Below are 14,973 nucleotides of genomic sequence, written 5' to 3'. Positions count from 1 at the left end.
AAAACACTTGGCATTTTTACTGCAGTTTATTAAGCAAAGCGCTTGTTTGCTTGTGTATATATATTATCTATAGCTACCGATGTTCCACGAAGTTTGAAAAGATCTTAACATCTATCAAGACTCACAGCATTGCCCTTTTAAACTCATCATTCATCATGGTTTATTTTCCCATCCTAGAGGCAGTCGTGCTGTTTGCCATCAGCTCCCCTGTCGTTGCAACCGCTATTAAAAGGGACTTTGATGATCTGCTTTACCACGTTACCTTCCCTGCCACTCCCGCCGCTGACCTCGTTAAGCCGGACTGGATACCGGTTCCAGCTGATTTTGTCACCTCTGCTAATAAGCGAGAGGCTTACCCGGGTTTCAACACCACCCGCGGCTACCAACCTGGGGTAGAGGAGAGAAATGTTCTCGGTGACGATAACCGATTCCTCTGGGAGGGCACCGACTATCCTTTTAAAACTCAGGGAAGGGTCACTTTTAACTCGAGCCCTACTTCGGGTGTGATTTGCAGCGGCGTCCTGATTGGCCCGCGTCATGTACTGACTGCCCGTCACTGCGTCGGCGATGGAACTTGGACGAACGGTCGCTTCGGTAGGTTTCCTCTTCAATTCCACTGGCCTGCTCTCGCCATCTTTAGGAACTGTCTCCCACCGGAGACCATCCTGGTTGTAATACAAATGGCCCAACGGAAACTGAATTCGTAAGCTGACATCTTATAATTAGCACCAAGCTATGATAACGGTGAACGTTTTGGCTCTGCAGGGGTGACCGGAGTCATAACCGACCCTGATTACAATTATGGTTACCTTAGCCCCTGTTGGATTAAAAACGACTATGCCATTTTGATTTTGGATCGACGCATCGGCGATGAGGTTGGCTACATGTTTCTGTTCGACGTCCCCAATCCGGCCTATTTCAACCAGCCTATTCTTAATTCCTGTGGTTACCCAGGAGACAAGGGTGCTACCCAGTTGTGGTGTCAGTAGTAAGTAGTCCCCTGTCCCTCATGCAATGCATTCTTCTCTATCGCCTATCTCAAAAGCGTAGGCTATCCGTTCAGCCACTATGCCGTAGAGACATGACCTTAGGCCTTTGTTAGATTGCCAAAGTCTATTGGACTGATTACTGATTTATCTTGCTGTAGTGGAAGAACCCCTTGGGGATACGGAGGCTGCGATACCACCGGACCTGTGACCACGGATATTGACGCTATAAGTGGACAGTCGGGTTCGGCGGTATGGCAGCAAAGACCCGATGGGTCCCTTTGGCTTGTAAGTAAAATCACTCAGCTATTTTCCCGCCTACTCCCGGAGCATCCCATCCGGGCAGGATACCGTTCGATGAGAACTCTGATCTCCTTGCCTATGCCATGACCGCTGTGTACCGATTGGACACTGACTCAAGGCGTCTTAGTGGGGAGTTGTGTCTGTAGTCAGCTCTGCCTCGACTGTGATCGCATCGGGTGATGTGATGTTGCTTGGTTTCAAGTTCGCTATCGCCGCGTTTCCATAGGCTGGATTAACTTGCCCCGAATCTTCTTTATGCTTGGCTCAGCTTATAGATCGGACAAAAAGATGGAGTAGACTTCGGCAACGAAATGGAATTATCCTACGGCCTGCGGTTCAACCGTGGAAAATACAGTAAGATTATTCTGGTTAGCGAGAGACTGAGCGGGGAAGTTTTCCCTACTAACCTAGAGTTTTTCTTCCTCCAGCACCATGCGGTGCAACGCCGTACTAGTGAAATTACAAGCGAAGGAAAATGATCACCTATTTAGCGTAAATAGTTAATTATATACTTCATATAACTAAACTGTCACATAATTGTTCGTAAGATTTAATGTCACCCCTAACAACTACAACAAGAGCAAAGCTTTATAAGCAAATGATGCTATAGCTATGACGAGCTCATAATGAAAGCTTTCAAACTCTTATACGTTACTGAAGGGTGGCGTAAAGAAAACATTTATGCAGTCAATTAGCTCAATCTATCGATGATTTGAGTACAGCATTACCAAGAAGAAAAAACTCGTAGTACGGGCGGGACTTAAACTCTCGATTAAGCTTAGATAAATTTGTTCCTCCTATGTCATAATATATGCGAACAAGTGAGATAATTTTCACACTTCGGAATATACCTCATTGTCTTGTTCAGTGCCTTCCATTCAAGGATAGTGAAAGGTTATATTAAGTTGTTGCTGAATCTACTTATTCGCCGCATTCAGCACCTTCTGAGCACCCTTGCGGTCCTTGTAACCTGGGCTAGCAATAGAAGGCTCGCCGCGCCCGACGAGCAATTCTTTTCAAATGCCGTCCTCAGGACCATGGTAAGCCTCACACCCGGTGTCATATTATTCGACGCACCTAAGGTCGCCGCATTACTGTTGCTCACGCGTATCATGAACCCTAGTTGTCGACATTGCTTAAGTTGCTGTGGTAACCATCTATAACGCAACGCGAGTATCCACGCTTGCGAGCGTTGAACTTACTTTGGAGTGGGAAGCATGTAAGAGGGAGAGTGCGCTGACAGAATAGACGGCGCCTGAGACCTCATGAGTTGCTTGACAGAATATCAAACCTGGCAATGCGAATAATAGAGAAGGGCTAACGATTATAGTTGGTTTGCATTATGTACAAGAACTATAGAAAGTGATTTAATATGAGACTTTACGGTAAGATCCAAGTGACCACACTTTGAGCGTAGATGTTGCCACTCCATGTCTGTCCACTCTGTGTGGTCAGTGTGAGGTAGACATCGTTGGAAAATGTGTTTTCAATGACAACAGTTCTTGTACCGTCAGGGTTGAGCGAAGCCACTGACTGAATACCGTTGCCACCGTCGTATGTGTAACTTCCAGAACCGCTAAGGATAGTGGCGCCCTGAGGGATGAATTTGGAATACTGAGCCATCATGTAGTAGTCAACCTGAAACTCGTACGTCTTGGTGTCAGTGTTGACGACGACCAATCCACGGCAGGTGTCACAGCCTCCGGTTGAAAGATGAGGTCCGTCATTCTGATCAGTAGCAAGAGTCCAAGCCAATGCACCTTGAGCCCAGTTCTGCAGGGGTCCAAGAGTGAAGCTCGAGGCATCGTTCCAGCCGGTGCCAGAAGAAGACGTCCAGCACTCGGTCATAACTTGATTGACGTTCGGGTTGGAGTTGTGGAAATCTGTGAGCACAGACCATTGGTTGTTGGAGGCATAGCACTAAGTATCAGTTAGAAGGGGCATTTGGAAGTGCTATTAAGGGAACACGTATTCGACAATCACAAGGGCGAAATTTATGGTCTTTACTTACGTGCCATGCAACAGTGTTGACATACTCAGAAGCCAGGTCAATGACCGTCTGAGGATAACTAGGGACATCGGTGTTGTGGTCGTATGCCCAAACTTCTGTATTCAAGCCAGCATTTCTCAGGGCGGGGCCGACATTGTCCCGGATGAGTGCGCCAGACTCGTCGGCGTAGACATACATGGTAGGGTACGTGGCTTGGCTGTTCAAGGGTTCATTCTGAATGGTAATGGCATCAACGTTGGCGCCTTTGTCTGCATATGCCTGAATATACTTGACGAAGTATTGTGCGTATGCGTCGACGTAGTCATGGTTCAAATTGTTCTATGTACCGTTAATAAGTCGTCACATTTCGCTCAACAGTTGGCAATCTCACATTGACAGTCGTGCCGGATAAGGCATTATCAAGCTGCATCCACGCAGGCGGGGCCCAGACAGAACCCAGCAACTTGGTGTTGGAGTTTAATGCCTTCATCTCAGCCAACAATTCGGCCATGGCATTTCCACGGTCACCTAAGTAAAAGTTGCTGAGGCTAGTATCCACGTTCCCGCTCGCATCATCGTACGTGTATGCAGGGTCGTCGGATAGATCCGAGGATGCGACAGTATGGCGCAGCAGGCTAAAGTCAGCCCCTACTCCAGTCATCAACTCGTTTAGAAGTTGAGTGCGGAGGTTGGCAGGGAGCTGGTTGATGACATCGACGGTGGCATCTGTCACTGCGGCACCGAAGCCTGTGACCTTTTGCTTGTAGCCGGAAGCCGTGTCATCAATCTTGAGCGACCAAGTAGATGCAGAGCCAGGCGAACCCGCTCCGGAAACAGGCGCATCCCATGGGCTCAGATTATACTTCCGGTCGGAGGATGAGACGTATGCACTTGGCGAAGCGCGGCTTTTTAGGACAGAGGCAGAGACGACAGTCTGGCTGCTGGCCAGAAGTGCAAGGGTTGAAAACTTCATCCTGACAAAATGGGAGACACAAAGGTGGCTTGGCTTGGAGGAACGAGTTTACAATTCCTAGCAGGATGCAGGGCGGCAATCTTCTTTTCTAGTCCATGATTGTCATCAGGACGCTGACAGTTGCACGGAGAGAACGGCTTAGTTCGACGGCCTAGCAAAAAAGGCATTCGCACGTTAATCCCACATGTGCCCACAATCTCCGGAAGGCCAAGCATTTCCAGGGAAGGGCCGAGAAGCCAGACTTGATCTTGGGTCAAGGTTGGGGTTTAGATTTGTCTGCAGCCAACCCTGGCGTGCAGTACCCCTGGTGGAATGGGGAATGGGCGCATTCTCGCAGCAGCTCTGAGTGCAGATTTCTTGATGATGTCAGGCTTGGACGAGATCAGCATGGGGAATTAAGGATATAGTTAGTCTATTCCCTTAGGCGGGTCATGCTGCTAAATTTAGCGAGGCTAGAGCAGGCCAACATTCTGTGCTAACTTAGACTAGTCTAGGCTAGGGGTTTGTTTTGGGGTACTTACGGGACCATACTCAAGGTCGTAATAACTGCAAATGGTTGCCTTTGACATTTATCAATTTCACTACTCTATCAGTCACGCACGGCGACTGCATGTCATCGTGTGCGACATCGAGATGGTTAAGCTGAGGAGCTGGAGTCAGCTGTAACATGTCTTGTTGTGCGGGATGTGATGAGGCTGCAATGCAATGCGAGTACCCAGCACGCCAGCAGGCCTAGTCAAGGCCCGAAGGATCACACCACTAATGCAATGAAACGTCGATGCGCGGACCCCGTTCTCGCCATACATGAAAAGCTTTCAGCCGAGACAGCATCACGTAAATATCCATAAGTCCGTCAGAAGTGGACAAAGCGGGACAATGAAGCTTCGAACTTGAGTGCAAGTGTATTTAACCTCGAAATTTGTGCATCCTACTTTACGTTGTCGAGGCTGTTACTCGTGGGAACCCAGCCGCCAGTGATAATATATTCCTCCCACCGTTGTGTAGACGTCTTCGTTCTTTTTAACATATGAGAATGTATACATTCTGAAATCGCCGTATCAAACTAAACCATCCGTACAAGTTCTAGCCTATCCCAACAGTTGAATCCTGCTCGTATACCGCACACAGTCCCAATTTATCGATTGTTTTCGTCCCTGTTCTGCATAAACCTAGCTTTAGGCAGTTGACTATGCTGCTCTGTGATTTTCTGGATTCGGACAGGAAGAAACGCCATGGATGTGATACATAAACCTACTCAGCGCAAAGCTTCATGCACACGAAACATGTAGATCCTAGATAATTTGCTACTTGTGCCTCGGGCATCGTGATTGCTATCAGTGGTTAATGTTTCAGAACCAACGCGTGGTTGCATTCCACATTCAGGTACATAGGGCACCGTCATAATTCGAGGGACACTTTTCGGTAATCAGCCACTCTGGTTACTTCGGGGCCGACATGCTGACCTCCTCGCCACACAGTAACGATCGTCGACAGTAATGGGATTAACAGTCTTCTCATATCAAAATCAAAATCAAAATATCCTATTTGTGCATTGGTGGTTCATTGTACTGAGAAAGTCGGAAGAGCATGGCTGTTAGGTTGTCTTTATCCAGTTTAACGGGTGGCTTCTTACGTGCTTCACTTTCCCTCAGTGGTAACTTCAGCTACGAGTACTTTGATCTGAGCGCTTCCCGCTGCGCAACGTCTTTATGCACCATCCCCGCACCAAATCAATGTGTCCGATAACATTATCTTAACATAAGTACCTGCTTCCACAATTGTTGTTTTTGAAAGAAGTCAAGATAACAGATCACTCAAATTTAGCTACCCATCACCGTCAAAGTATGCACATATCGAATCTTCCCTCCCTCGACGCGGAATTCATGACTGTCGGGAAGGCTGTTCGCAAACGTCATGAACAGATCAACACTGCCCGTTGCCTCGTCAATAACGTAGCGACGGTTTGTATTGTTGACACCAGTGGGAATGCCGACATCGCATCTGTCGCTCGGTGAACCATTGCCAGTGTATGATCCGCCTTCAAGCCGCGCACATGGTTGTCCCCATGGAACGACAACGCTCTTGTTGTTGAAGATGTCGGCATAGGCGTCCGCGGCGGCTCGAATGACTTGACGACTATCTCTCTTCTCTATCGGTATCTCGTCCCAATGTTCCTGAGATGCCCAGTGCAGAGTCCCGGTCACGTTGAACAACCAATCCCCCTTGTCCGTGACGAGAGTGTCGATGTGGCTTACGGCGCCGTCAACGACACGTATCTGTGTTCCTGTCACCGAGGGATGGTTTGAGTCAGTAATGATGAGCTCAGTGTAGCTTAAGCACTCCGTCTTGTCATAGATACTGTGGTTGTGATCAACCTTCAGTGCTTGTGACACGATTCCTTTGGTGAAGTCTGCGGTCTTGAAATTCTCTGTATACTCGGTAGAACTGCCGGAAGTAATGAAGTTCGATGGTTTCCCTGCAACCTGAGCCCCGATGTAGGCGTCGGTGGCATTTTGCAGAAAAGACAAATCACAAGTGGTCTGTATAGGCGCTGGAACAGCCAGTGCACTAGCTGCAAATCCCACCGAAGCGGTCAGTTTTCGCATCATCTTATCGGTGTGTGTTGATGAAGGTAATGTTTCTGCCACGGACAAAACTTCAGCTATGTCATTAGATTTATGCTCCTTTTCAGGTCTAATCAAGCTTCTTTCACAAGACCAAACCAAATGCCGAACGAAGTCATTTAGCCAATATCCGATCAGGTGCTGCCGATTGGCCCCGCTCCCAAACCCCTATATTCAGGATATATGGATATTCTCCACTGCAGATCACCTACGTCAATCGTCTGGAATTCATTATACTTCTGCTCAACAGACTGGGGGTCAATCATCCGCAATGCATTTCTCTCGGCACTGATGGATTGGCTTTTAGATCGTGTATCATACCCTGCGCTCCAGTATTTGGTCGTAGCATTGAAGGTCCGTGTAACCAGTTCATTAAACAAGCCACAATTCGGCATTTTGCACACAGTCTATTTTGTTTACAACTGTGTAGCCAGGCTATTTTCTTTTCAACAACTGAACTTGGACACATCCTGACATGATTACATGAACAAGATGACGGAAGTTGAACGTATATTCAATGAATGATTCTATGTGATATGGACCATCACTCGCTGTTGAGGCGGAACATTCGATGGGAAGTCATCTGTAGGCATCCCATGAGGTGATAGAGGTGGGTGTCTATCATCTAGGTTGGCCCAAGTCTTCCTCACTCACTTGCCCTGCGGGAGTGCCGTTACTCTCTGTGAGTATGGGGACAATGCCTGCCCTCCTGGGCCGTCCTCTCCGCTCCCGCCTACTAAGGAAAACGATGCCGAATGTTACAACCACCTGAAGTAAGCTCAATGCAAGATTTGCCTTGAAACCTGCGACCCATCTCGGCGCGCCCGTAGCTGGATACATCACAACTTGAACACCAGCCGTAATAGCCTGCCCAATTGAATTCATGCTGGCAGTAACAACGGCCCGTTCTTCGGCATCATTCGCCATTATAACAGATGCCCAACTCATCGACATAGGCGACAACGCTAGAAATCAGATTTCAGCACTGGGGAAGTAGGAATGTAGTCTCTAGACTAGTTGGAAACTCACGACCAATAAAGCCCCCTAGCATGAATGCTGCCAAACGCGCATGCTCGCCGATATTCCATGCCACGAGCATTGCCATGCCAATCACCACAGGGACCATTGTCGCAACTATTGGCATCCAAAAGTTGCGTAGCTTATCCGCCGCAACACCAGCGGTTATGGCTGCCACGACAGATATTGCTGTGGCGATCGTGGGCAGAGTATTTACCTGCACGACAGAATATAACTTGGGACTATACGCTTTTAAGTACAACGAAAACGGTGTGCTACTCGTCTGAAAGTTGAGATCCATCAGTGTCCACTGGAGAACAAAAACATAGAAGTGCCAGCGACCAAATACGCGTTTGAAGATACTTCGCGATAGTTTTAGCTCCGGTGGAGCGGTGAATCCCGCCAGTCGCTTTTGTGCAAGTGCTTGCTCCTCGGACGACAAAAACCACGGCTTTTTCCTAGATGGTACGTCTGGAAACACGAGGTACCCGCTATGGTTTCAACTGTCAGCTCGGTTCGGAGGGAGGAGATGTTGGGGTCAGATCTCTCATACGCACAGGAACGAGATACCAAGCGTAATGATAGCATCGATTATGAACAACCATCTGCCTCATGATGTCAGTAACGTTCGGACGTCGTGAGCCTGGACTTCTCACCTCCATCCAGACAAACCGTTCACGCCATTCAGATGCGTATAGGCCGCGGCTTGAAGGTAGCCAGCAAACATGGTACCTAAGGGACTTGATACGAAGAATATTGCAACTCTTCTTGCAATCTCATGGGGCTTGTACCATGACCCTATGATATATATGGTGCCAGTGAATGAGGCGCACTCGAACAGCCCGACCAAGAAGCGCAATGCGTAGAGAGTATTGACGTTCTTCGCCCACGATAATCCGAAAGTTGCTAGACCCCATCCAAGCTCCAGTGTGGGAAGGACGAGATTCGCCGGGTATCGGGTGATGAAGTAGCATGCAGGTATCATTGCCGTACAGTATGATGCCCAAAATGTGGCAGTAAGGTAGTTGAGCTCGTTGCCATAGAGACCGATCTCCTCTTTCATGCCGCTATTGTAGTGAGCTTGGATCCGATATCTTCGGATCGGTGTATTTCTTCTTACCTCACGTAGGCGTTGGTGATAGATTGCTGATCCAGATATTTGGTGAAAAACGATAAGCACCCAAAGATGAGAATACTGAGATCCAGCTTGAGCACAAGAAGCTTCTCAGCGCTCTGCATCCCCTTATGATACCATCCTATGAACGACAAAAATTTGATCCACAGATTTTCTTTGGTGTCTCCTGGCGTTGACTCATGAATGGGAGGCGCTGGAGTCATCGCTGGGTCAAACCCCACGATTGAAACTCCCTTTTCGGCGTCCATTCTCTTAAATGCTTCCAATGCAGCGTATGATTGTAACTTATTCCTGACCAAGTGCCATTTGACTTGTAAATGTATGGAATGCGAGGTAGAGCTCTTCGCAATATTTAACTGAGAAGTTTGCAAACTTTCATTATCCCCTCCACTATAGAAGATGTCGTGATCATGTGGGTAGGTCGCGTTTTGGACAGTATTATCGCTGAGGTTCTAGCTTGGACTGCTAACTTGTTGTTGCCGTTATGCATTGACCCACAAATTCTTGAAATGGTCGTGATATCGGTGGTTGATGACAATGGCGCCATCGATACCCGGGATGGCGACGCCTGCCGAAGGCTTCAATGCGACGTTACCCAGTGTTCCACATCAATTATTAGCAACGTATCTATCTTATCCGTTGTGACAAATTCTAAACCGTTATGACGACGGTTGAAGCACCGCGGGCGACGCATCAAATGGAACTGGTATATTATGAACGCATTCTTTCGAGCATTGACATGAACCTTTTTTGGTCACCCCCCTGTTTCCTGTCAACAATCATGATATTCGATATTACCGTTCATTATCAAGGCAAATGTGAAAGGTTCACGGCCTTCCCAATTATACATACTTGATGAAGTATATTTATTTTCATCATTTCTTACAGTTTGATGCCTTCATTCAAACCGAAGACGAAATTATATAAAATATACATATAAATTCCAAAACTCATGTATTCTTTCATTTCTACTAGGTAGCTACCTTATTCATAACTTGTGGCTGCCCAAGGTACCTAAAAATATACGTATAAATAAACATGTGTTTATATGTACCTTCCTCTCTCCGAGTGAATTGGTAGCATTTATAGCTCCGTTGCTCAACAATACCGCGAACCCATTTTGCATCCAAGATACACTAGAGCAAGCTAGTCGAATGTTAATATGTAGTGGGATTACTGTGAAAACAAGGCTCGAACGCGCCGGCGATTATGGCAATACCGACCTCAGGGGAGCCTTTCGTTGAGCCAGTCTCATTATGCAGCTTTAAACTTTTACCTAGTAGTCAAAGAGCACCTTAGGTAATGCCGTATGCACCGGGACACGCAAGCTAATCGATTCCATATACAATAGGTAACTAAGCGTTGCACGACCCCACACGCAACAGATTGGCTGGTTACAACGGACGTCCTTGTAGTATAGCTGGCAGCACCGAAAGGACATACTTCCATTCACGTTCGAGGACACTATCCCGCGATAGTGGATAGTCCGAGGTTATGCAATTGGAAACGCTATAGCGAGCAACCAACAGTTGAAGCAACGGTGTTTTTGCTCGCAAGCCGGGATTCTAATTCGTTGCGGTAAGGGGGCCACCGTGGCAACAGCCTACGGCTGCGTATTGATTTAAACTTGGGGTTTATAATGAAATACTTCATGCTATGAAGTACCTTTTACGTATTTTCCAATAAAAATAAAACTTGCATGATTTTACCATTTCTCTTAGGCTTACGCTAAAAAATTGCATATGATACCGCTTGCTGTGATCGTAAAGCTGTCGATTAGTAGAAGTCTCAATCATTTTCGCGATCCTTTCTCTGCTGCCAACCATTACCAGTGCATTGGAACTTTCTAGTATTTGCTAATGATTAGCCGCGGAGAAATGCGACGTTAGTGTGGCTCCTCGTTGGTCAGTGGAGAGAATGCGATGCACATATAGCAATTTCCTTTTCCTTCCCTTTTCTCTGAGGATCTCGACCTATTATATTTGCTATCTAAGATCTCATGCACCTTTCTTCTTTAGGCAGACTCTGAGCCCCTGGCTTTACGGTTGTTCTAACGAACGTCCGTTTTTAATTATCTAGATCCCCGGGGGCCGATATTAAAGCAGCGTTGGTTCTGATGAAGACGACGATAAATAAGGGGAAACGGAAACCATGGTTGATCACCTGATTAGTGCTAATTGTAGTTCTGGTGTGGTGCAACGTTTTCAGTTTGTGTACTGCCAGTTTTGGTATGAGTGACACAACAGAGCTTCAGGGGGTAAATGCCTTCCGGAAAACTGATTTCATGAACTTGCGTGATGTGGGAGCCACCTGTCAGGGCCTGCAATATCATAAAGCTGCGGCAGATGAGAGGGCTGTGGTTTTAAAAATGGGATCATCGCCAGTATTTCCTTTTTGACAACATCGAATGAAATACTAACTAGTCCTACATATAAGGATAAACCATGTATGGAAGCATGATGACTTATCTCTAATTCTATGGTCAGACATTGCGCATCGCAAACCGCTGGTGGAGTGTGCAAAGGTCATGGTATCTGATACAAATAGTCGAAAGGAAATTCCGACGCTATTTTGAAACACCGCAGATCATTCACCTCAATCAACAGTGCTTTTGCACTGTTGATTGGAAATATTGGTGGAATATTGGCTTGGAACAGTGAAATGGGGTTTGTTGATTGCAGCATTTGAAAATTATCGAGTTAGTCACATGTGATTGTCCACAATATCACCACGAATCCAAGTTGACTGCGCCATCATGCCGGCGTCCACAAGGCAAGATATTGAGTTTAGTGTTTGTTGAGAAGTATGGAAATCTTGCCGAGCTGCAAGCAGGTTGTTAACTACGTGGAACGTGGACATGAGAGGTAACCGGCTAATGAGCGGGACCATGAACACTGGTTTTGAGACAACCTGTCCAATATCTCTCAAAAGTTCAATAATTCATGGTTCGCGAGGAAATCTTACCATTTCGTGCTTGCCCCACTGCTAAACGCCGGCCGATAATAAGTCGGCACATGTTCCCATCAATTGGTACAGCTAGATTGATGAGTTTTACGAATAGTAACTTTAAATATACTAGAAATCTTGAACTGTTTGCGGAAGTCGAAAATTTCCAGCCGGTATTTAGCCATGCTCGAAATGCTCGGGTTGAAGTCGCTGGCCAAGCATGCACAACGTCGGGAACTCTACATTTAGTCTAGACCGCGTTAGAAAGTGACCAGGCCTCTGACGACAGCACACACGCGCTCGTTTCGCAGATTGATGGGTCGAACACGTCAATAAGCCGTACCCAGATGGATGGTTAAGGATCGTACAGTGTGTACAGGCAACTTTAGGCGGCCCGGTGCGGACTGTAATGCTCCGACCGGGTCATACGGCAATTCGCAGTAAAGCATCGGAGAATGGAAAAGGCCCGGAAGTGGGCACAGATTTTGCTCTGCCTTGTGGGAAGCCATGGGGAGCTAACGCAGGACACGTAGTGTCTTTGAAGCAGAGGACTCATCAGTTAGCGCGGAAGAATCAGATACTATTGGCTGAAGTTCTGGAATCGTATAAGCGTGGGGCTTTGGATGAGAGAGATGAAGGCTCTGACAAAGAAGCTGAGTTCACTAAAGTTCGACGGGCGATTGAGATCTTGACGGTGCGCCGGAGCAGGTTAGCGTGAAAGGCTAGAGGTGGATACAAGGCGACTACCGGCACTACCAGCACTCAGCCCCAATACCAAATGGATTGAAGAACATGTCCACCTCTCAGCTCCATCATTCAGCTCCCGTGTGGAGGAGAATAAAAGCTATGGTAACATGTATGAACGGCGTTCGACATAAATCTGAAGATAGGTAGGTCTTGTATATTTCAGGGTGTATTTCAAAGTTCCAAAACGGAAAAGTGATCAAGAGGAAATTCATGTACGGTCTGATCTGGTCATTACTTAAAATTCAGAACATGAGCAGTATCACGATACAACATGATGAGATTATTTACAGTATCAAAATTAACATTTCATAAAAAACTAAGTAGAAATGCTTTGCATAGCTCATCTTTACATAGTAAAGCGCATCCAGAATAGGTTGTATGAGTTGGTGCTACCGGACATGTTTATACACTTACGCAAGAATCAGTTACCAATCTGCCCTTTCTAAGGCGACACGTCAGCACCGCACGTTCTTCTGGGTCTACCTGCAGCGGAAGTCAATACTACAATACCGGAAACAGGAGGACATCCTCTGTGCTCCACAGGGAAATAGTGGAGGTGAGCTGCAGACCCGACAAGTCAGAGGTCCCGAGCCTCATTTGTGCCTTTCTCATTCTCATGTTATGTTGGGAGAGGTGGTGGAAATGAAGCTTAGGATGAGAAGTCCATCAATATAAAAGGACCGCAGAAGACCTGAATATCATACCGTCTTCACTCATCAAACAATTCACTCTCATTCGAAACATTCACTTACAAATCCAATCTTCAACTTCCAACACCCGTTCATTCACGTCCACCATACAACATCTTTTTTTAACAACTAAGTTACCCGTATCTCTGGAATTGAACTTCAAAATGCAGTTCACCCTGTCTACCATTGCCCTCGTTGCCTCTTTGATGTCCTCCCAGGCCGCAGCTAAGCCTGTTTTCTTCGCTCGCGATCAGACTTGTGGCACTACCCCTACTGGTACTGGCTCTGCTCAACCTCTCTCTAGCCCACAGGCTTCCACAGCTGAGAATTGTAAGGAGGCATGTGAGGAAGCCAAAAACTGCCAGAGCTTTGCTTTCGGCCTGCCGGCTAACACTAAAGCTCCCATCTGCAAGCTTTACTCGGTTTCTGCTGCCCAGGTTCCTTCTCAAGACACCAACGTGGTCGTCTTCGACTTGACCTGCAACAACGTTCCCACGCAAGCTCCAACATCTGGCAACCCGGTCGGTCTCCTCAGATTGAGACGTTCTCAGACTTGCGGTGTCACACCTTCTTACTCAGGCTCTACAACTGCATTGTCTACCCCTAGCGCCTCTACTGCTGAGGATTGCCAATCCGCTGGTGAAGCCGTGAGCTCATGCCAGAGTTTTGCATTCGGTCTTCCTAAAGACGCTAGCTATCCCATCTGCCGACTCTTCTCCGTGGGTGCTTCTCAGGTTCCTGCCCAGGAGAGTCTTATTGAAGTCTTTGACATTGGCTGCTCTGATGTCCCCAACACTGAGCCAACCCAGTCGAACCCTGTCGGCCTAGTCGACGAGAGTGCCACCACCTCGACTCAGAAGTCCTCCACCAATGTTGCCACTACCACCAACAACAAGGAGACCTCCAGTACCCAGAACACCGCTAGCAATGATAACAGCAACATGTGCGGTGCCATTCCCAGCGGCACCACTAGTAACTCGGTCTCGCCTCTTCAAACAAACACTGCGATCACTTCCGCCGATGCTTGCCTGACTCTCTGCCAGGCTACTTCCGGTTGCAAGGCGGTCGAATTCGGCAAGACTTCTGCCAACGGTGCCAATCAATGCCTTCTCTTTAGTGTCGCTGCTTCTGAGCTCCCTACCCCCACCAGTGGCCAGTCGCTCGTTGTCTACGACGCTGCCTGCTAAACGCATATATGAATCACCAATCGGCTTCAGTTACTCGACAGATCAATGAATGACCTATCTAACACTATTTGGAAAGGTCTCGGTAGAAAGGAGCTCTCACGATTGCCATCATTGCAAACATTTTCTGAGACCTGAGAAGGAGACAATGGCGGGTGAGGCAACGCCCACAAACTGTACCACACATTTTCTTTTTGTATCTTGAATTCTGTCTTTCTTAAATCAAAGAAAACCCCATTATAGACTTATACATTTTCTTTAGTTTTGTAGAGTAAAAATACCATTGCGCAATGGATAAAGCAGTTCTTGCATGCAAATGTGGAGTGATAAGTCATTCACGCCTAATCGACGGGATTTCACTTCAAGATGTGTTTAGGCA

General features: G+C 47.1%; 5 protein-coding genes across 5 annotated transcripts; 2 read left to right on the top strand and 3 right to left on the bottom strand.

The window, feature by feature from the left end:
• Nucleotides 1-155: 155 nt before the first annotated feature.
• On the top strand, nt 156-1,760 carry BKA67DRAFT_651519 (trypsin-like cysteine/serine peptidase domain-containing protein; the record flags this gene model as incomplete). The annotated part of the gene is made up of 4 exons (XM_046106076.1): nt 156-594; nt 727-988; nt 1,148-1,274; nt 1,417-1,760. 4 exons carry the CDS (start codon nt 156-158, stop codon nt 1,513-1,515), a joined length of 927 nt encoding a protein of 308 aa, XP_045951576.1. The 3' UTR covers nt 1,516-1,760.
• Nucleotides 1,761-2,580: 820 nt separating this feature from the next.
• Nucleotides 2,581-4,612, bottom strand: BKA67DRAFT_613904 (glycoside hydrolase family 30 protein). Its single transcript, XM_046105416.1, has 3 exons — nt 3,671-4,612; nt 3,301-3,618; nt 2,581-3,209 (listed from the first exon to the last, which is right to left on the bottom strand). Exons 1-3 carry the CDS (start codon nt 4,250-4,252, stop codon nt 2,670-2,672), a joined length of 1,440 nt encoding a protein of 479 aa, XP_045951575.1. The 5' UTR covers nt 4,253-4,612; the 3' UTR covers nt 2,581-2,669.
• A 1,460-nt stretch (nt 4,613-6,072) lies between these two features.
• Nucleotides 6,073-6,861, bottom strand: BKA67DRAFT_670592 (uncharacterized protein; the record flags this gene model as incomplete). Its single annotated transcript, XM_046108676.1, has 1 exon — nt 6,073-6,861. One exon carries the CDS (start codon nt 6,859-6,861, stop codon nt 6,073-6,075), a length of 789 nt encoding a protein of 262 aa, XP_045951574.1.
• Nucleotides 6,862-7,497: 636 nt separating this feature from the next.
• On the bottom strand, nt 7,498-9,276 carry BKA67DRAFT_595982 (major facilitator superfamily domain-containing protein; the record flags this gene model as incomplete). The annotated part of the gene is made up of 5 exons (XM_046105245.1): nt 7,498-7,841; nt 7,906-8,384; nt 8,451-8,498; nt 8,550-8,960; nt 9,014-9,276. The coding sequence occupies 5 exons, from the start codon at nt 9,274-9,276 to the stop codon at nt 7,498-7,500; spliced, it is 1,545 nt and encodes a 514-aa protein (XP_045951573.1).
• Nucleotides 9,277-13,574: 4,298 nt separating this feature from the next.
• BKA67DRAFT_664901 (uncharacterized protein) lies at nt 13,575-14,597 on the top strand (the record flags this gene model as incomplete). The annotated part of the gene is made up of 1 exon (XM_046108466.1): nt 13,575-14,597. One exon carries the CDS (start codon nt 13,575-13,577, stop codon nt 14,595-14,597), a length of 1,023 nt encoding a protein of 340 aa, XP_045951572.1.
• Between the last annotated feature and the right edge of the window lie 376 nt (nt 14,598-14,973).

Source organism: Truncatella angustata (genome assembly GCF_020726525.1).
Source record: "Truncatella angustata strain MPI-SDFR-AT-0073 chromosome Unknown BKA67scaffold_12, whole genome shotgun sequence".
Classification (NCBI taxonomy): domain Eukaryota; kingdom Fungi; phylum Ascomycota; class Sordariomycetes; order Amphisphaeriales; family Sporocadaceae; genus Truncatella; species Truncatella angustata.
This window is presented reverse-complemented; position numbering and strand designations above follow the sequence as displayed.

What these genes read in the sequence shown, in the direction of transcription:
- BKA67DRAFT_613904 (XM_046105416.1), bottom strand. Translation starts at nt 4,252, where the DNA reads ATGAAGTTTTCAACCCTTGCACTTCTGGCCAGCAGCCAGACTGTCGTC. An exon ending in TATCCGGCACGACTGTCAAT is followed by an intron (nt 3,619 to 3,670) that starts GTGAGATTGCCA and finishes AACGGTACATAG; the next exon opens with AACAATTTGAACCATGACTA. An exon ending in TCAACACTGTTGCATGGCAC is followed by an intron (nt 3,210 to 3,300) that starts GTAAGTAAAGAC and finishes ACTGATACTTAG; the next exon opens with TGCTATGCCTCCAACAACCA.